Source organism: Nomascus leucogenys, chromosome 8 (genome assembly GCF_006542625.1).
Source record: "Nomascus leucogenys isolate Asia chromosome 8, Asia_NLE_v1, whole genome shotgun sequence".
In the NCBI taxonomy this organism is placed as follows: Eukaryota; Metazoa; Chordata; class Mammalia; order Primates; family Hylobatidae; genus Nomascus; species Nomascus leucogenys.
Genome location: NC_044388.1, coordinates 23,700,643 through 23,722,385, shown reverse-complemented (window position 1 = coordinate 23,722,385; position 21,743 = coordinate 23,700,643). Strand labels below are relative to the sequence as shown.

The window sequence follows — 21,743 nt, the reverse complement described above, 5'->3', positions numbered from 1 at the left end:
CTTGTGCCAAAGACATGAGGAATGATGTGCTTTCATTTAAAGCACAGACATAACAGATACGTATTATAAACAAGGTAGAACCATGAAATTTTCCTTATAGAATAAAACCTGTGCAAGATTATTTCCCTTGCTGTCTTTCTAGAATATACCAATTCAAAACATACATTCCTTCCTACAGAAAAAAGATATTCAGATTCCTTAGTTGAAATTAATTAGCATTCAGAAACCAGATAGCATGTTTTTGGGTATTCATGAGATCTCTGTTTGAAAAAAAATGTTTTTAACTTGTAGAAATGTGTTGCAACACACAGATGGGAAGAAAAAGAAAAAAAAATCTCTTTAGCAAGCACTGTGTGTAAAAGGAATATTACATTTTGCACGCTCCTGATTGCTCTGTGTAAACAGTTTTTGACATCTGTCTTTATAGTTTTCGAGGAGAGGAAGACTTTGTTAAAAGAATCATTTTTATACAGCAGTCACCATTTCAGTCTTGCTTTACCTGTATTATGAAAGCAGATGGTCTGCATGTCTTTTGAATATTTATAACTATCAAAAACAATCTCTTGCTATTCACCCTTAGGCTTATGAGATGTCAGGACTGTTCTGGTTGAAAAAAATCATCTTGGGTGTTTACAGAAAGAAGATTACATTAAGCTGAAATGACTATACATTTTCCAGTTTAATATTTGTCCATCAGCTGTTTAATCGTATTTAGATAATTGTGTAAATAAGATGTTGTAGCCCTTGCCCTCTCTGCTGATGGAGCCTGAAAGCTTTAAACATGGGTGAACCACCATTTTGTAGATGCTCTTGCTACCTCCTCCCCACAGCTAAACCATCAGCAAGTCCTTGATAAGTTTTGATCATGATATCACAGTCCCGTTTTTTTTGTTTTGTTTTTTTTAAGTAGTGCACAAAAAGCAAGTATGTAGATCATATGAAATACTAGGAAGCTGCTGGCTTCCGGTACAGGCTGTTTAGTTTATTAGGGTATATTGTAATATGCAAATATGGTACAGCACTCCAATTACCCTTTAAAGCTGACATGGTTTTCTCTTTATTTTCTATGAGCATGCAGAGCTCTGAGGGTATTTGGAAAACTTTTGGTATAGTGGGGGTTAACTGTTTTTTGACTGGAAGCTGAGCAATCAGAGATAACAGATTTTGCTGTGGTTGGTTGATTTGGCAGAAAAGCATGAACAGTTTTGGTTTAAATGATTGAATAACCTGATTAGCATTGTTTTGGGGTGGTTTTTTTTGGTTGTTGTTAAAGGCACAACAAAGCAATTTTAAGGGTAATCAGATCACTGCCTTTCCCCATCTGATGAATCTTTTTTTGAGAAGGCCTCACCTCTCTCAAAACCCCTTCATTGGCTACTGAGATGAACAAGTAAAAAAAAAAAAATCTTCCTTCATTTTTTAAATGTGTTATAGATATATACCTACAGTACATATGATATTGTAGCAGGGGTTTAAAAGAATATAATTTTTTGAAAAATTATGTAACCTTAACCGATTCCTTGTGGTTTTTGTTTTTCAAATTTAAAAGAGCTAGAGTATTTTAGAGCAAAGGTTCAGAATGTTCTGTCTATCTTTAAGTTAGGCTTTAGAAAAATTCCACCCTTACCTTTTCACAATTAGAAAGGTTATAAATAATGTATTTGGCTGAAAAGGAAGCTCAGCCTGTGGCAGATGGTATCATTCTAGAGTACTGGGGTTTCTGTGAAGATGGCATTCTTTCAGATCGGAACTTCAGCAGACTCTCAGAAAGAACCGAAGCTCCTCATAGGGAGTAGACATGTGCTTTATGGATCTTAGAAAAGCTTACAACTTGGCTCCTAGGATGAGAATATTGTGTCACACTGGGGTTATGAGACCCACAGCCAATTTCTGCCGACTTTGAAATTGTATTTCCCAACGCTGGAAGCTGTGGCCTATTTATTGGTTGGTATACCGTGTAGCATTTGAACTTGGGATTTCAACCGACTGAGTTTTGTCGGTTGGTTTATTTTATTCTGTGAACATTGATGTTTTATACAGACCAGCCACTGAATAGGAAACTTGCCATACAAGTTGTGTCTTTTTCAAAGTGCTTTGGATAGCTTATATAAATAGACACTGAGAGAGAACTGGAATAACATAACCACCGAGCACTGCAACTTCCGAGACATCTGTGTGGATGTATTTTGAAAAACCTGGGAAAGGATCTCTTGCAAATTAATGAACAAAGGTTCTAGAAACTATGATTTCTGTCACGACAGCCAAAGCAATGGATTTGAAAGATTCGTGTCACAGTTAAGCTGCCATTATGTTTGACCTTTAAGGGGAAAAAAGGGGAAGAGGATTTCTGGTGGTTTGTTTCAGTGACCCTTTTTATTGATCACTTAGTCTGTGTCCAGCCCTCTGATGAGTCCAGGATGTATTGAGATGAGACCTAAGGCCCACAGTCCAGTGCAAAATAAACAGCAGGATGAGTGCTCTGGTGCAGGAGGTTTGGGAAGTTAGGAAAGGCCTCACGGAAGCAAGGATGCCCAGGCTGTATCCTGAAGGATGAGCAGCTGTTAGCTAGAGATGGGAGAGGGCATGGGCCGTGCATCCAAGCCAGAGGAGTGGTGTGCCTTCTTGATGCTTTCTACCAGATATAGGCCAGCTTCAGAAAACACCACCAAATTGGAGTATGAGAAGGAATGAAATATTTCCCCTTGGTGTTTTCCCTTACTATTCCTTGTCCCAACTTGTAACTAAATAATTTAATCAGTATACTTCATTCTACATTAAAAAGACTCAAAATACTGTATATCATTTGAAAATTTTATCTGATACTCCAAACATAGCCACCTGCTATGAAATGTTATCATATAATGAAAGCCCAGTGATGAGGAGGAGGCAAAGGGTTGTCATAGTAATTAATATCTCTTCAGTCTATATGTAATATGTTACAGGCTCTGTGCTAATTGTATCACATCTATTATTTATTGTCTGTCCAAGGACAGATAGTATGTCTCTTCAAGTCATTATTTTCCTAGTGACTTGCCCAGTGCTTGGCACATAGTAGAATTTAAGTATATGCTAAATGAATTTAAAAAATGCCTGAACTGATGGATTCTCAGAACAACTCCATGAGGTGTATGCTATCATTCCCATTTAGCATAGGAAATTGTGATGGAATGGTCAACTATTTGACCCAAGGTCATACCACCAGTGTGTGACACATTCTGTTTTGTCAGATGAACATTTAATGTTTATTTTAATACATGCCAGGCATTGAGCTAGAAAATAATATGGTGCCCCATACCTACGTGAACTCACAGCTTAGCACAGTCTTTTTAAACCAATACCTCCTTTGAAGTGACACAAGAATCCCAAGCCTTTCTGACATGGAACTTGGCCTGCTTTCTGTACATCCCACCACCTAGGAAAACATTACCAATCAGGACTTTTATTTGTGTTATCAAAACAGTACGTGTTTTTTTCCTGATATTCTAAATTTAAGATTACACTACTGAATATGATTTTTCAAATGCCATGTGCACCACAAAATTCCGCAGTCTCTTTCCTGCCACTGAAACCGGCTGGCTGGTCTACTCCAATGCTATGCCTAAGCCTTTAGTAGGAATTTTACCACCTGAAACACACATGCCCGTGCCCACGCCCACACACGTACACCTCATGAAGTGGCTATATGAGCAATCTAATTGGACAGATTATTGCGTATTGTCCAATAAAAATAGACATGACTCCAAGTTACCTGAATTAGGAAATATTTCCCAGTCACCCCAAAGCACAGAAAGATAGGGAATCCAAAAAGTTGCTTTGTCAAGCATTATAAGTTACGGATTAGCCTTTTGATTTAAGTCTTGCTTAGACTATTATTTACGTTAATCAGAGTTTCCTAAGCATACACCATGTGACAGAAAAGCACTTAAACCCAGAATCTACCAATTTAGAATTAAGTAGGGTAGGGGGAAGCTTTGACGATGATGCACATATGGATATTATTTTCCATGTACGGATACTAATAAACTGTATAGCACTATTACATATAGGGTCTAGTTTTATAAAACTATTTCAGACATTTTTTCACACACACCATGGATGATTCCTCCTTCCGTCGTCCCCTATACATTTTCCACTGTCGATATACCAAGTCACATTAAATTGAGATGATCTATTTACATATCTGTGTTCTTAATAGATAGTAAACTTCTTGTAGGCAGAGGCTGTCTGCCATCTTTGGATGACAGGTGCCTCATCTTTGTAGGCAGATGCCTCTGCCATCTTTGCATCCTTAGTACCAGCCAGGCATATAGTAGGTGTGCAGCAAAGAGCAAATTTCATATATAGAACTGTTGGCAAACTGGAGTAGACTGGATGTTTGTCAAAAACCTCAGCAAAATTTGGATATTCCATACACTTCTAAAAAGTAAGACATAAACCACATCTAAAACTTATGTATATTATTATATTAACATTTAAGGAACTGCCAGAATGTCTAGATAAAGAATAATAATATTTTTAAAAATTGGACCAGAGTGGAAGAACATCAACTGTCATCCATTTGCAGAAGAATCACCATTATCCATCAGCGATCTCAATAGTTTTTATTAGTGTCTGACTTTATTGATCCCTTATTACAAGAGAGTAAGTGAGATTGAAGCTGACAGATCAGGTAATCTTCTGGCTCTGGTTTTGGCAACTTTGCTAAGTGTCTTTTTACACTGTGGACTGTGGGAGGCTCTTAGTGAAATTGCAAGCTATTGGATTAATGGCAGAGCATCATGAACACATTAAGAATGTCTTTTTAGAGATATAAAATGTGAAAATGACTATAGAGAGTGTCAAAAAAAAAAGATATCACAGTGCCTCTTAGGCAAGATAGCTGTGTTTTACATAAATAATGCGACTCCAGCTTATCCTTCACTGGAAGTTCTTTAGAGATCCCCCAAATTTACATATTCCAGAAATGTGTGCATGCTACAGAATTAACACTGATAGTGGATGTCAGGAGAATGAATAATAACTGAAAGAGCTTTACATTAGAGGTAAGTTAAAGAAGATAATTATATAAAAATACTTTTGTCCCCAAACTGGCTTTTCTGGCTGTTCACTGCCTCCTGAACAATGCTGCCTTCTAGAAATTATTTCACCATAGACCAACCGATGTCTGAAATGTGAGTTCTCCTGTTTCTGCACATAGGGGTGAGGGATAGACTGGTGCTACAAAATCTTACTCCTAAGACTCGGTAGGAAATTAAGTTAGCTGTTACTAGAGAATATGGGTAACAGGTTAAAATGGACCATGAATTTAGTCATTGAAATTACCATAACCAAAATTTGCTGGGAAGATTGAAAATGATTAAAGAAAAACCCTCCTAGTAATACATTAAAATCATGTCTTTCATTTTTGTATGTTAAAGGGCTGACAGTTTTCAGGGCATTTATTAAAAGCAGGATAAAGAAAAGTCACAATAGGTAATATTTTGTGGTATCCTTGAGAAATTTAGAAGCATGAAATGTATAAATTGAAAATTTTATGATCGGTTTGAAATTCAAAACGTAAGCTTTACTATTGACGAAGCCAGTAATAAGATTGCAGGATGTTTTTGTCTTGATAAAGGATCTCTGTGAATACTTTGTTTCTTCTCAAATACAGTTAACCTTTGATCAGTGTTAATGCACCTCCACTTTAAATCCAAATAATAGAGTGGAAAGTGCAAGTTCTGTTTCTCAAATTTTAATATACATGCGAATCCCCTGAGATCTTGGTAAAATTCAGGTGCTAAGTGCACTGGTCTGGGGTAGGGCCCAAGATTCTGCATTTCTAACAAGCTTCCAAGCGATGCCCATATTGTTGGTCCCTGGTCTATACTTTGAGTAGAAAAGATGTAGAGTCCAGTCAAAAAATCGCAGTCTCTTATATTTATGAATCACAATTATAAAGTCATCTTCATGTATTTGGATTTATTGGGACCAGTGAAAGTTTGACAGCCTAGTAATAGATGACATTGATGGAGATTCAATAAATGCTAGAGCAAAGTCTGTGGGTTTGATAGCTTTATACTGGTCTCAGTGGGCTGTTGCTTTCTACTTAAATAAGCATTTGATGATCTACTTAATGAATTTTAAGAAGCCGAAGCTTTAGGCTAAAGTGTGAAACAAAAATGTGTTGGTACTCAGTTGATTAAAAAAAATACAGTTGTCACAATTGAGATCATTTCTGTGTTCCGTCTTATGCTGCTGTGTATTACAAATGTTCTCCCCCCTTCTTCATGCAGAGTATGATTTCTTCCATTGTGAACAGTACTTACTATGCAAATGTCTCAGCAGCAAAATGTCAAGAATTTGGAAGGTGGTACAAACATTTCAAGAAGACAAAAGATATGATGGGTAAGCAAAAAAACGTTGCAGCAGTGGCTACATACCATTACGTGTCATTTGGGGGTTTATCGAAGTCACATCTAAAGCCAGGTCTTTTGATCGCCCAATTAGAGATCAATTTAGAATGTTTCTTTGGGGATGGGAAGTGGGTATGAGTATAATGAGATAATTAAATTCAATAAATGTTTGTGTTTAAATCAGCCAAACTGACTTGGTTGTCAGACATGCAGGAAATCGAGGCGTTAGGAAGGGAGCTGTCATTTTTTAACATCTCAGTGAAGACCTAACCAGGCCTTGCATAACTAATATTAACTGTGATTTCTTTCTCTGATAAGTCCTGCTTTTAAGTTTTTTGTTTTTGTCTGGTTGAATGAGAAAGTGCCTATTTTTACACCCAATTTTTAAGGAAATTAAACTTCTTAAACTATATTTATAGTTTCCACAGTAGAGATCAAGTGATTTTTATAGCTCTAACGCCCAGCCCCCATGGATGGGCACTTTGATAAGCACATTGCTTTACCATCCATACCAGAACAATTACTGCATCATATCTAAACTTTTAATTCCAAGATAGCATTCTATCTTAACACGTAACTTTAGGTGAATATTTGTTATGCAAGAAGTACACTAAAATTATCTGCAGTGTAAAATGACAGATAAAAGTTGTGTATGGTACCTCAGCATTTAGATGATGGCATTTTCTCTCTGTTGAGTTTGTTAATGTTCACGAAAGCAAACACTGTGATTAAGGTTAATGTTTTAATTTTTTTTAATGTTCTCTTTCACTTACTTTTACCCTCCAAAACATATATTTTAAAATAATATAGGAATGGGCATTATGTCCTGTTTTAAATCTATTTCTGTTTATTTATTTACATTCATTTAATTAAAAATTTTTTTAAGAAAAATTAATCCAAATTTTGAGCATGTTTTAGCTCTTAATATTTGAAGAAAAACCATCCATCTACCAAAATGGATTCTTTGCCTTTTATAGCTTAAGGCTGTAATGAAGACAATGCATCATTTTTGGAATAATTGCTTGAATTATTATTCCCTGTGAATGGCCCACTTGGGCTGATATCACTGGTAGAAATTGAAGGTTTCTTCCCCAATTCTTGGTTATATTTTGCATATATCAGGAGCTATAGCACTATGATAAAGTTCCTCTAAATGTAAGACCTGCATATTTAATGAAAAGACAATTGATGATTAAAATCAAACTACAGTCTATACATGGGAAGTCTGTGTACAATTTGGAAAGTCCTATTTACGTACAGCTTCATGCTCAGCTCTTCCAGCCAAGAGCATCGAACCAGTCTCCTCCTCATACAGAAAAGCATTTACACACTTAGAGATGATGCTCAGCCAATCCATATGAGGTACCTAGCTAGCCAAGGGAGAAGCATTCATCCTGGGTAGGTGGGAATAAATTGCAAAATCATGACAGCCTCACCATTGTACCAGAATGATTCCCTGCAAGATTGTCTTTAGCATCTGGTGATGGCCATAGCTTCCTGAAGAAAAAACATTTGGATCTTAGCAACACTGGGTATGCTGGCTTGATATACAATAAATCACTTGCTTTATTCTAAAAAGTATTTCCAGATATACCTACTGCCCATGATGGTTAGAATTAAAATGAAACAAGGCATATAAGATATTCAGCAAGCGTTCAATATACACTTATTATTGTGACCATTTTTATTTATTACATTAACTACTTCTATTCACTGCTAGGTAAAAATTGAAAGTAGGTAACTTTTTATGTCATATTTTTTCTTTTACACCTTTTTCCTAGAGTACTAAAGTTAATGAATATCATGAGAATATATTTGTAAATTTTTTTAGTTGCTTATTATAAGCTTATTTTCTCAGCTCAGCCCACTGTTTTTAGTTGTCATTAAGCAAATGACATTCTTTTAGAAGTCATTTAAAAAAATTGTTGCTTAGAAGCCTTCTTGCGGTAATAAGTGAGAGTGAACAACTAGTCGGAAAGAATTTGGATATAATTGATTTTATGCCTTAAATCGAAACCACTTTTTAAAAATGAGATTAGGAGTGCTGTCCCACTTCCAGAGTTTGTAGAATTGTTCAGAAAAGGAGAGCAAAAACACAGCCTGGTAAGTTGCAACTTGAAATTTTCTTGGTTTTATTGGATTTGGGGTGTGTCCTGTGCTACCCTTTTTTAATTTAGGAAATGGTTAGAAATCTTTATCAATGCCAATCATTGTTGGCTGAATGTGATTTTACTCTTTGTCCACTTTAGTTGAAATGGATAGTCTTTCTGAGCTATCCCAGCAAGGCGCCAATCATGTCAATTTTGGCCAGCAACCAGTTCCAGGGAACACAGCCGAGCAGCCTCCATCCCCTGCACAGCTCTCCCATGGCAGCCAGCCCTCTGTCCGGACACCTCTTCCAAACCTGCACCCTGGGCTCGTATCAACGCCTATCAGTCCTCAATTGGTCAACCAGCAGCTGGTGATGGCTCAGCTGCTGAACCAGCAGTATGCAGTGAATAGACTTTTAGCCCAGCAGTCCTTAAACCAACAATACTTGAACCACCCTCCCCCTGTCAGTAGATCTATGAATAAGCCTTTGGAGCAACAGGTTTCGACCAACACAGAGGTGTCTTCCGAAATCTACCAGTGGGTACGCGATGAACTGAAACGAGCAGGAATCTCCCAGGCAGTATTTGCACGTGTGGCTTTTAACAGAACTCAGGTCAGTTGTGTTTCGTAAGTGGTTCAGTACTGTCTCCTATTTTCACTTTCTTTAGTCCCATCTATAACTAAAGTTTATTCTTTTACTTCTGTACTAACATTTTCTCTCTCTCTTCATGTGATCATATTACCTATTCCTGGTGGAGCCTCAATTTTACCACTCCTTTTCCTATGATATACTTCTGAATCGAGAGAAACCTATGTGCAGATTGATCCCAATTCAGGGCCTTTGAAAGACTAATTAAATGTCAAACGTATTTTAAACTGGCATTACTTATGCTTTTATATAATGGAATCGTAAACTATAGTAGATGGTTAAGAAAAGTCTCATGACTCGGTCAAGGCTATTGGCAGGATTGCAGGCTTCTAGCCTATTGTCTTTTCCATTTATGTTACGTTACTACCCATATCAAACTTAGGTATGTAAATGTTCCCTGTTAAAGTTCTACTGCAGCGTTGTTGTTATTGTTGTTAACACCTTGGAAGCAATAATCCACTTAATTCTAAGCAGCCATTTTGAAAAAATATTATATGACTTATTAACATAAAATATTTGTAAGCTATGTGCTCTCCCTCATGCTATTGTCTTCCAAATTCATTGTCTAGACCAGGCATCAGCAAACTTTATTCTGTTATCGACCAGATAGTAAATATTTTAGGTTTTGAAGCACTTAAATCTCGGTCACACTGTAGAGTAATAAAGCAGCCATAGACAATAAATGAATGGCACTGAGTATGGTAGTATTTCAGTAAAACTATTTATAGAACAGGCCATGGAGTAAGTGTGGCTTGCAGGCCTTAGTTTGCAGACCCATTTGTAGAGATCTCACTGCCTGCTTATACCCCTAATGTGCACACCTTTGTCTTCCTGGCCCAATTCCTGTGAAGATACTATCTAACAGCATGGAAGATGTTTAAGAGGGTCATGGAAAAAAAGTGATATGTATGAGAGGTCATAAGATAAAGATATTTGAGAAGCCCTAAACAAATTGACTGTATTGAACTGTGAATGAGAAGAATTTTTTTCTTTGTTTGGAAACTAGTATGATACATGATATATATGGTGTTTATTTTTGGCCCAGGTACACTAAAACAAAACAAAAAAAAACCAAAAAACAAACAAACGAAAAACCACGTAACTTTGATTAGAATGAGGACATTATGCCTTTTCAACTTTTTTGTTTTACCGCTGTTCTTTCTTTTGTCAATTTATCTTATTTTTTGGCCTGACTCACATTTTCCTTTCATATTTAAGTTATTTTGTTTATTACATGATTATGATTATAAGAATAAAATTCTGCTACAGAAATAATCTAGTATTAATTCCTAGTTGGCAGAGTTTCCATACCTAGGAGAATCCCAGCTGTGACTTATTTTTGGCTTGCCTTAACTAGATGGGGAGTTGGGAGACCTGACAAAGCCTCTAATTCAGTGTTTGTTTTCAGTCGATTCATCTTTTTTTTTTTTTTTGTACGTTCGTCTGTTTTTAAAAAGGCAGTTGCACAAGGCTATGTCTCAGGTTAAAATTGTATGGTTTTACCTAGTTCTGTATCTTTGTAGCTTAAAAAACTGTGTTCATTATTAGCTGGTGAATTTAATATGACACCTATATTCAGTTGGGGGATAATTATTGAAAATGAATGACTCAAAAGTCAACCCTCCAAATATTCCTGTTTCTGGTAGCATTCTTTATTTTAGTAAATATAGTAAGTACTAATAATTCTCCATACTAGGCCAAAAAAAGTAGGTCTCTACATAACAGTTCAATAATGCTTTTTTGAATTGAGTTAAAAGCCCACAAAGACATCATGACATAGACACAAATTATATATATACATATATATGTGTGTGTGTATATATATATGTGTATGTGTGTGTGTATGTGTGTGTATATGTATATATGTGTATATATATAGTTACTGGTGTCTTAAAAATTGAGCAAATAGTTATTTCTTAAAGCACTAAGTAAGTGTCCTTTATATAGTGAAGAATGCTAAGACAGTAGAACTCAGAGAAATGAGGATAAAGTTGCCACCCATCATTACAAGTTTTCTCCTCTTGGGTTTATGATGTTACAGCCATTACTATGAGGAGTTGGCCATTTGTTCTGCCTTTGGTCCTTAAAAGGACAAATTCCATGATATCTACAGGATTTGTTACTGGAAGAAAGGCAAAATTTTCTCTTTTATACCATATTAATCTCTTTGAAAAGGTAATCATCTCTGTGGTTAATATCAAAAACAGTGACTTTTTTTTTTCTGTGAGAGGAGAATGAAAACTTTACCTTATATAGCTTGATTACAGATACCTCCTTATTAATAATGGCCAATTTAGGAAAAAAGTCATTACCAAAAAAATATTTAGTGCCCTGGATTATGAAGGGTGTTTTAAAGCTTTATATTGATAATTGATACTCTTCAGTCAAAGTAGATATAGGGCCATATTTGAAGATGCTTGACTTAAGAGGAAATTTGTATATATATTTCAATATTCCTTGAGAACTAACTTTTGCACATGCAGGCATGAATGTATTTTCATTGGTCATTCTTAAAAACCACACACACATACATACACAGCTGCATTTATTTTTTAATGATTATGCATTGGTACGACTGGATGTAGGGTGTTTATTTAAAGTGTATGCATTTCAATAAAAGCAGGTGCAGAGAGGAGGGTATGGTGTGAGAGTGGATTACGAAAATACACATGCTAATGCATATGTATAGACAAGGAGCTCTGCAGAGTTAAATCGCACATCACACATTTGTGTGCACCTAGTACAATGTGCAGTTCCAACTCCGACTTTTAAAAAATTAATGTAAAATATGTACATACAAAAACAAAGTTATATGATAGGGTCAGATAAAGATACTGTTTCTTATAAACAGCATTAAGATCTTAATATGATAGAAAACACTTGTATGAATTGAGGATTATTTTAGTCATTGACAGCTCTGTGTAACTTTAAAATCCTGGGTCTTATGTTTTAACTATTGAGAATTTTTTTATCATCTTAATAGGGTCCCCTATATTAACATATTACCCTCTCTTAAGACTTTCACACATGGCTTTTTTTTTAAGCCTACCTTTTCTGAAAATTTCTGGTAAACTTATATAATTACTTGTTTTAAGGAATTTTCCCCTTCTGAATTGATGGGCATATATTCTTTAATTGCTGTTGAAGATATCAGCTTTTAGCATATGTCATTCATTCAGTTATGCCTACTTGATGTCTTTTTAATGGAAACCTATGGCTAAAAGTAATTGCCAAAGCTTCTAGATTTATACTTTTCAATTCACTTCTCTATCTTATTGCTATTTAATGGTTCTGATACATGCAAATACATTCCTTAATGCCCTTTGATTTTTAAAAGAATAAAATTCAGAGTTTAACTCTGATCCCACTCTGTGGCTTTTTTCCCCTTTTTCTTCCCCCTCCTCTTGTCTTTGGCACACTTTATTTTCCAGTAAAATAAAGAATGAAGATGGATTATTCAAAACTGATAACAGTAATGCACCATCATGTAATGTTTTATTAAATTTGAGTTCTGTAAATTATGTGGTGGAGAGAAATTTGCCTGCTTAAATATAACAGAAATTGCTACTGTGTTTCTATAATTCTTCACAGTGTAATTTAAGAAAAGTCCACTATCCGTATCACTATTGAATAAAAGGTAAAAAGGTGCTATTACCCCAACAAGACAGCTCTCTGGTTAGCCTGCCAAATGACAGAGATAAATGTGTCTACTTAAAACTTACTTGGCATGAGTCCATGGTAGTAGGTGGAGTTTGAAAATAGTCTTTTACCTGGACATGTGATTAAAAATTCACCAAACAACAGAGGCAGGTAGCCTTGAAGAATATTCTATGTATTTTCTTTTTAGGAGGGAGGTTTTCATCAAATCATATTTTCTTTCTGAGGGCTTTGAAGTTCCATGAAGCTGATAAAATCTATTTGAATCAGTGATTATGTTCAAAGAGGAGACAAACAGGAGGCCAGACAGGCTTTTTGTTCAGATTGGCAGTCTCTTTCGCTTATCTGCTGTTTTAAAGAATTCATAATTAGCTTTTGGAAATACTGATAATATTTATTGGAAGTTTTTTTTCTTTCTTTTACAACTACTAATGAATTTTACTTGTAATAACTTGTAAACTGTTTTTGGAATGTAAAAACAGGTTTAGGAATTCAGCAGTAAATTCATTCTTTAGTTGAAAAAATTAGAACTCTGACTTAACCACTATGTAATGACAATGCAAAATAATTTTATGTTTTCATAGATACAGCACACATCTAATTATTGGTAAGATGTGAGGTCCCAATGAAAGGCAGCTTCTGATTTTCAGTAAAATTAATATTTATGAGGTACTGGTAACTTCCTACATAACATACAAGTTCTCAGGTTCTTTTCAGACGCAAGAATGACTAATGATTTTGTTTAATTTAATTCAACAAATTTACTGAGCACCAATGATTCTTGATACTGATGACATATTTTAGTCCTGATGTTTCAGCATATTCTGTGACATAAATAAGGTACATGATGGCCTTGGCATACTATTTTTTAGCATGAAGAATTTTTGGTAAAAGGTCACTCTTACTGTCTGCTGTGTGGGGCATTACTACAAATGACCTTGGCAAGTCTATGCTATATCTTCAATTATAGGATGTGGGAACTGGTGGCCACATATATCTTGAATTCAGCATATAAATATGAATGCAGCTATTCAAGTAACAACAACCTGAACAGGACCAAAACATGCATTCCCATATCTGGGATCTGATAGCAGTCATTTTGCATCCAAAATTATTCTAAAGTGACTTTTTTTTTTTTAAGTAATTATCACTAATCAAAATGTTTTCTGACAATATTTTCAAGCATTTCCACCAGGGGGCACTCCCCTCATTGAAAGCTCTGGGCCAAAAAAAAAAAAAAAACAAAAACCAGAAGGTTTCTGAAACACCTGAGGCTGTCTACACTGGCTGCTTTAAAGCTCTTTGAGTGTTTCAGGGTTTGAAACATCACTTTATACCATCAGCATATTTCAGATGAACAAAAAACTTTGTTCTAATAGAATAATTAAGTGGTAGTAAAATGCTTTGCCCCTAAAAACACTTGTATGCTCAAATAGGAAGTCACACCAACATCAAAATATAGGTAGAGAACTTTTAAAATTTTCTTCCAAGTGACATACTACCTTCCAGTCTCAACCATATGGAAATGACTTAGTCTTATATGTTAGCAAGACTTGAGAAAGAATATTATTATGTTTTCCTGTATTTGACTTTCTCACTATAGATCTCTGCTGCCTCAGGAAATATTTTTGATAGAAATATGTGATATAGTACTTTGTTATTTGGGATTTTTAAATACCTAATTTCAAGTTTCCCAAATAACACCCTAAATATAACTTATGTTTTGTCCTAATCTAATTTTGTAAATTATTAGACAATTAGGAAAAACATCTCAAAAAATGCCACAGAACTTTTCACTGTAGGCCCAACATGAGTGCTAATAACTACCACTAGAATTTACTCATGGGTAGCACATCTTGTTCTTAAGTTTCTATCACCTGTTTGTGATTGTTTTCTCCATTGTGGTCTTTATACACATGATCAGTCCATTTAGTAAATACTTATCAAACATTTACCTGAGAGACATTGTGCTGGGATGATGAAAGTGAATATTAGATTATTATGCTCAAGGAATTTGTAGCATATTGTGTTTATACTGATGTTTTCATGTATCCATATCTGTGTAGTTGAGAATATATTGCTTTGTCAAGTACATTTTTAAGACACAACATTTGGTGGAGAGGAGTAAAGCGCAAGGCTTATTTCATTACACCTATTTTCAAACTTTTTTTTTTTTGAGACCTGAATGTTTTACTTTCAATATGGAACATCAGAAACACAGTCAAACTAATTAGATGGCCTTGTGCAAATTAAATAGCTGGATGATTGACTGCCTGTTTGACTAAATTTTAGTTAAATTGACTAGATGTTTTGCTCTTGTGTAGACACAGTTACGGCATTACTCGTTAGTATCCTAAGTAAAAGGACATGTGCCCTTCATTCTTCAGTCACATTTCTTAGGGTAAAAACGAAAGTTCAGGTCCAATTTCCAGGCTTTAGGTGTAAGAGACTAAGTGAGAGACAACTTTAAAATGGACTCTGAAGCCATCTGCACCTGTTAAAAGTTCTTTTTAAATACCAGCTTATAAATCATTTTAAGAAGTATCAGTACTTTTGTATTGTCTGCACCCAACTGTCGAATTTTGGCAGTATGGTACATTATCTTTAAATTTGGGAACAAAACCAGGTTTGTACTTCCAACAAACCATGAAAAAAACAAATGTTTTAACCTTGGGGCTTCATTGTTTTGACATGACACGTTACCTTCCTTCCCCCAATATACCTTTAGCCATTTCTGCAGGATATTGGAAAGTAGATTTGCAAATTATATAGAAATCTTGACAAAATTTTATTCTGAAGCTGATACTCTGGCTAAGTGAAGAAACCAAATATGTCTTACTATTCCAAGCATTATTTCATGTACAAGATTAAAGAGAGAAGGGCTGCTTAGCCCTTATAAAATGAACAGAAAATTTTCCAATACTTTTGTTTCATATTGTCTCTTAAATGCAATGGGGAGAACCAACCATTTTTGAAAGAGTTCTTCCAAAACTTAAAAAAATTAGTTGAAAATTGATGTGCTGTTATTTAGGGGGGAAAAACACCTTAAGAGTTTTCTAATGGTTTATAAATTTATTCTATCACTAATAATTTTTATTCCCCAAGAAATTTGATAATTACAGAATTTGATACTGTTTTCCTTGGCATGCCATGATGGACTTTCGCGATGTTGAAAATTAGTTAATATATTTCAAATCTCGTCTATGGTTTTTAAAGTTCAAAATTTAAACCTGTTACCCAGTGGTATAATACAGCAAGATAGTATTTACAATCATTTGTGATAGTCAGTGAGGTTCTCTGAAAATGGTAAATTGAAAGGGTCATGTAGTGTAATGTACTTTGATAAGTTGGAGTTTAAGAAATAATTTTAAACATTGCCTGTGAAAATACAGCATAAACCTTAGGTGATGCTTTAGTAATAACTTTTGTTCTAATATGTTAAAATTCATTTTCTGGTATTTTCTTTGAAAGTTCTACTTCTCTAGAAATGGCTTTGTATCTTTACATATTGGGCTGTAGGCATTATACTGCCTTTGTCTAGGCAGCTTGAGAACTATACAGTTCAATGCTGTTGCATTATAAGGATTTCATTTATTCTTAACTTCCCTGGATCGTCTCTCTGTGAAAGATTTCATGGCAAGTTAAGCTACTCAAAGGAAGGAGACCAATTAGGCAGTTTCAGTTTATGTTATATGTAAAGCAGATGCTTAATAAAATTAAGAATACAATTGAGGCTCTCTTCTCTACCACTTCAATTGTAACTAATATATTCCTATGCAGAATTAATGCCTCTGATTGTTCATTTTCTAACAGAGTGGAGAAGAAAAGGGAAGGATCACTGCTGGCCAGGCAAAGCACGGGAGCAGGCTCACCCTGTGCCTTTCATTTCTTGCAGGGCTTGCTTTCAGAAATTCTCCGAAAGGAAGAGGACCCCAAGACTGCATCCCAGTCTTTGCTGGTAAACCTTCGGGCTATGCAGAATTTCTTGCAGTTACCGGAAGCTGAAAGAGACCGAATATACCAGGACGAAAGGGAAAGGAGCTTGAATGCTGCCTCGGCCATGGGTCCTGCCCCCCTGATAAGCACACCACCCAGCCGCCCTCCCCAGGTGCAGTCTCCTTTTCCTCCTTGCCCTTCTTTGTTTAGCTCTTTTTTTTTTTTAATGCTTGAGGAAGAATCTCAATAAGAAATTAGATAGATATATAGATTTATATGTTTTTAAATTCGTATAGTTGCTTGAGGAGAATTTGGTCCCAAATCATTAATTCTGATATAAAAACAATAAGCCCCTAATTAGATAGAGGGAAGAAAATTGCTTTGTGTTCCTTCATTCTTTGGGTTATTTGGGGGTGAAAGTAGTCTTTAAATGGGATATTTGTCTCTACTGTTGTTATTAAGTAAAGTATTTTAAACTCAATAGAAAAAGAATAAAGTCAGTTTTTTCCCAACTGGTTTTAGAATCGCCGTTTGAATAGTAAATAAATAAAAATAAATAATTTCATTTGTATTTATACTTTCCAATATGAACTGCAGCTGGTACCAATTACACACCATCTCGTTTGTAATCTTTCATAATTAAGTTTAATAAAATCCTTGAAGGCAGCTTTAAATGGGGCTGATAAGGAATTCTATCCATACTCCAAGATATGGGCATGTTTTCTCTTTCTTAGAATTTTTGGACTTTTTAGGAAAGAAAGTTGCCTTCCGGGTAACTTTGGGTATGTGAATCTGTATTGTTTTTTAAACTAAGTTTAAAAAGTAACCTCATAACTGTTATAATTCAGTAAATCAATTTGCATTACAAACCCTTAGATAAAAGTTTGCTAGTTAGTGTATTAGACTCAAAAACCACAAGCAAATATATTTTCTTTTTTTTTTTTTCTTTTGAGATGGAGTGTCGCTCTGTCACCCAGGCTGGAGTGCAGTGGCAGGATCTTCACTCACTGCAAGCTCCGCCTCCTGGGTTCACGCCATTCTCCTGCCTCAGCCTCCCAAGTAGCTGAGACTACAGGCACCTGCCACCATGCCCAGCTAATTTTTTTGTGTTTTTAGTAGAGATGGGGTTTCACTGTGTTAGCCAGGATGGTCTCCATCTCCTGACCTCATGATCCTCCCACCTCGGCCTCCCAAAGTGCTGGGATTACAGGCGTGAGCCACTGTGAAATGTGTTTTCTTACATGTTTAACTTGTGACATTTACAGCTCTTAAAAATAAGGTCAGCTAAAATTGGATAAAAATTGAACATGGAAGAAAAAGTCAAAATATGCATATGACAATGTCATAGTGAAATGGTATCTTGATGTTACTTTATTCTCATCAATAGTAGAAAGTGGTTATACATTTTCATGTATAGAAATCTAGAAAACTCATTCAACACTAAAGAGTGAAAGTACTACGGACACTGCATAAATAAGAAATGTTTAGCCACTTGTTGGGTGGCTAAATAAACTGCTTATCATAAGGCTCTGAAACGATTATTTTTTAGAAATGTCACAAAATCCATTTTCGCTAGTTTATTTAATGAAAATCAATCTGGTCTTGATGTCTATAGGAACAGACTATAAGGAAATCATTGCTATAATTGCGAATTAAAAAGTCATGCTTCTTTAGGAGAAAAGCATCTATATACATATGTACACACTCACCTGCCCATGCACACAAAGTTATTGAATTTGATCTCTAAATGCTTCTATAAAATATTTCCTAAGATAAAGAATGAGGAACTGTTTATGTATAAAAAATATGACTTCTAAGGATGGTTAAAGAGAAAAGATAAACTATGATTTCTAGGAATGATTAAAGAGAAAAAATGTATGAAATGAAATAAAATAATTTGGTTTGGTACTTTTTCTGTAGTGTTTAGTGTTAATACACACATTTTTATTAGTTAACTTTGCTCCTGAAGTCATCACTGGCAGGACTCTGAGCAGAGAATTACTTTACTTATCACTTAATCTGCAATACTAATAAAAGAATGGCTTACTTAAGATCAATATGAACTTCAACATTGAACTGCTTTTTTTAAAAAAAAAAATCTAGCCAGATACTTGACCTTGTGGTTCCTTAATACAGCTTTTGTTTTCTAATTTTTCTAGGACTCTGGTTTTATTTATTTTCCAAATGTGATTTGGGTGTCCTTACTCATTAAGTTTTTTCTTGAGCTAAAGTTATACCAATTCTTATTAAGTGATATTTCTTTTCATATGCTGTTAAGGTACTATAGGATAACTTTCCTATATGTATGCTTAAAGGCTTTATCTGCTGATAAGTTGGGATGGAATATATGTTTAATTATTTTTGCCTGAATAGAATATATGTTTAATTATTTTTGCCTGAATTATTGGTTAACTGGTTGAGCCACCCTTAGCTGTATTTGTTTGTTCTGAAGAGGAGTTGAGACCAAGCCCATAGCTAGGGTATTCAGCCAATGATGAAAATATACAGTATATACATACTGTAGATTCTTAGTGAAACTCTTTCAAATAAAACATTTCTATTACTGCCGTATTACTGGCCATCTAACCAAACTCCAAAATGATTAACTGATATGTGTATGTGTGTGTAATTTTATTTTGCTGCTACAATATAAATCTTTAAATTATTAATATTATAATGGAGCTCACTACCAATTTGTCCACATTCTTCCCTTTAACCATGATTAAATAAATTAAATTTTAAGAAATCTTAAGGTATTAAAGGTATTATCAATGCAAAATTAGTACTTTAGATTTGGGAAAACACGTTATAGAGCACTTGAATTAGTACTCTCATAGCAGTTGAAATAAATAATGCTTAAACTGGAACCAGTATGCATATTAAAAATGAGTTAAAATAAAGGATAAAATGGAGAAGACCACAGGTAACACAGACTGCAAAATTTTGTCTTTTTAAATTTTACATTTTGCTGAAGAGGAGTCCATGTGAAATCAGTATACATTTCATTTCCCCCAAAATGAGGAGATTTGAAACATATTTTGAGACAAATCTTGGGTTTGGGTTGCACCTGAAACCTGATTTCTTTCTAAAGAACCACATGTTAAAAGCAGAGGCCCTCAGTGGTTCACAGAAAACCCAGCCCCCATTAAGGCCTGGGAAACCAGATTCTCTTCCACCTCTTTATAGAGTGTAAAACATGCAGAAGATGATTTTGGACTGCCCTTGGGGCATACCATAACAAGGACCTAAACTGTTGAAGGACTTGAATTCTAAGTCATCTTCAAGAAAGGACTTCCTGGCTAGTCAGGCCCCACCTGGGGACACCTAGCCTCAGGAAACACCAGAGCTCCTTGGTGGCCCAGTCCAGGTGAGATGCCTCCCTGCAGAGGTATCCCATGTGCTCCAGTAGGGACAGTTATGCCCTGTGCTTCATCTTCTGCCTGGGCTATAGGCTCTGGGCCAGACCTGGTTGCTGCAAGCATATTTTCACAACTTACATGCTCTAATTCAACAAATAAGAATATCTTACACCTGATAATGATTCACACCCTAACTTGATAAAAGCTATTCTGAAAGCAACTGAATACATTAATTCATTGAATCCTCATACCAACCTTTCGCTAGAAGAAAAATGAGAAAACCAAGTTTAAGGTTTAGTCAGAGTTTTCAAAACCTCTACTAAGTCTCTTGCTCCTTCCTCTACTTCAAGCCACCTCCTCAGAATACAAGCAAACTTATTTTAGAAAGGGAAAAGTGAAACTTGGAGATCTTTTTGTTTGTCATAGAGGATGGGAGGTTTTATTGTTAGAATGGGAAGAGGAGCATGTGCTAAAAGCATTGTCCTAATGAAATAACTTGTTTGACAAATTATCTAGTTGGGAAAACTAGACAATGGCATTTCTGGGATTGTGGGGAAAATAGCCTCTTTTATGAAAATATCTGGGAGAACCCCGTCCTCCCAAGTTCCTTGGTCTTAAGGTTTCTTTTCACTATAAGCTTTGCAAATTTTCCTGATGAGTTTGTTAGAGGAATTTTTCTCAACAATAATAATTCATGATTATTGTCTGAGAATTATATATTTTACAGAATTTTAAGTGATGATTTCTACCGTAGGGGTATGTTTTTTTAAAATTTGATTTGTGCATTTTACTGTGTGTGACTTTTGGAGTTAAATTAATTTAGCAGCTTGTTTCCATGAAGGCTGTTTGAAAGCATATAGTTACTGAGTTACAGCTTTTACATGAATTACACAAAAGTTTTTTTCTTCATTTTTTATCTCTTTATGTAATTCTTTAGTTTCTACTAAAGGTATGCTATTTCATAACAATGCTTTAGAAAATTTATGAAGTTAATATAAACAGTATATGATTAATCTGGTAGTTGCACTGTTCTGTCTCTTTACAAGAGATCCCTCTACGATATAATGAAACATAGGTTCATCTTGATTTCAGGTTCAGTTACAGGCAGGAACTTAACACTTGGTAAAAGTTTTATTTCTTATGAATCCCTTGAAGATCATTTTAAGATGTTGCTTATGTGGTTATAAAATGCATCCCATTAATTGTCATCTTTTAAAAGCTGGAAGACTTTCAAAGTCTAGATTTGGAAAATAATACTGTTCCTGGAAAGAAAGAAATATCTAAAAATATGAAACCATGGTGCTAAAGACAGTGTTAATATATTAAAGTTTGAGAGTGGGAAATATTTTATCACTAATAAGTATCCATAAAATAGGACATTTCTTACTTTCATTAATAAGAAAACATAATTTTTATACTCTGAAAAATAAATTTAGATTGGATTTTAATATTAATTAAAAATCAATAGCTATTAAAAAATTAGACATTAATGAACTAGATTTATCAAAGGGCCACCAAAAAACAAGTCCAGCCTGCTCTAAAAATTAAGAATTTTTTCAAGTAAAGAAGGTGCATGTAATGTCATGAACTCTAAATAACTTTGTGGTTTCTAGTTAAGTTTAGATCTCAGCATCGCTCCACCAACAAATTGTTTAA

The 21,743-nt window shown here is 34.9% G+C and overlaps 1 protein-coding gene across 5 annotated transcripts in view; it reads left to right on the top strand.

Moving 5' to 3' along the window:
* The window catches only part of SATB1 (SATB homeobox 1), a 92,688-nt gene that overhangs the window by 35,058 nt on the left and 35,887 nt on the right, over positions 1-21,743 (top strand). For all 5 annotated transcript variants that reach the window (XM_003265294.3, XM_003265293.3, XM_003265292.3 and 2 more), the window contains exons 6-8: positions 6,276-6,387; positions 8,645-9,099; positions 16,688-16,900. In XM_003265294.3, the coding sequence (XP_003265342.1) occupies positions 6,276-6,387; positions 8,645-9,099; positions 16,688-16,900 (780 nt within the window). The remainder of the gene's footprint in view (positions 1-6,275; positions 6,388-8,644; positions 9,100-16,687; positions 16,901-21,743) is intronic.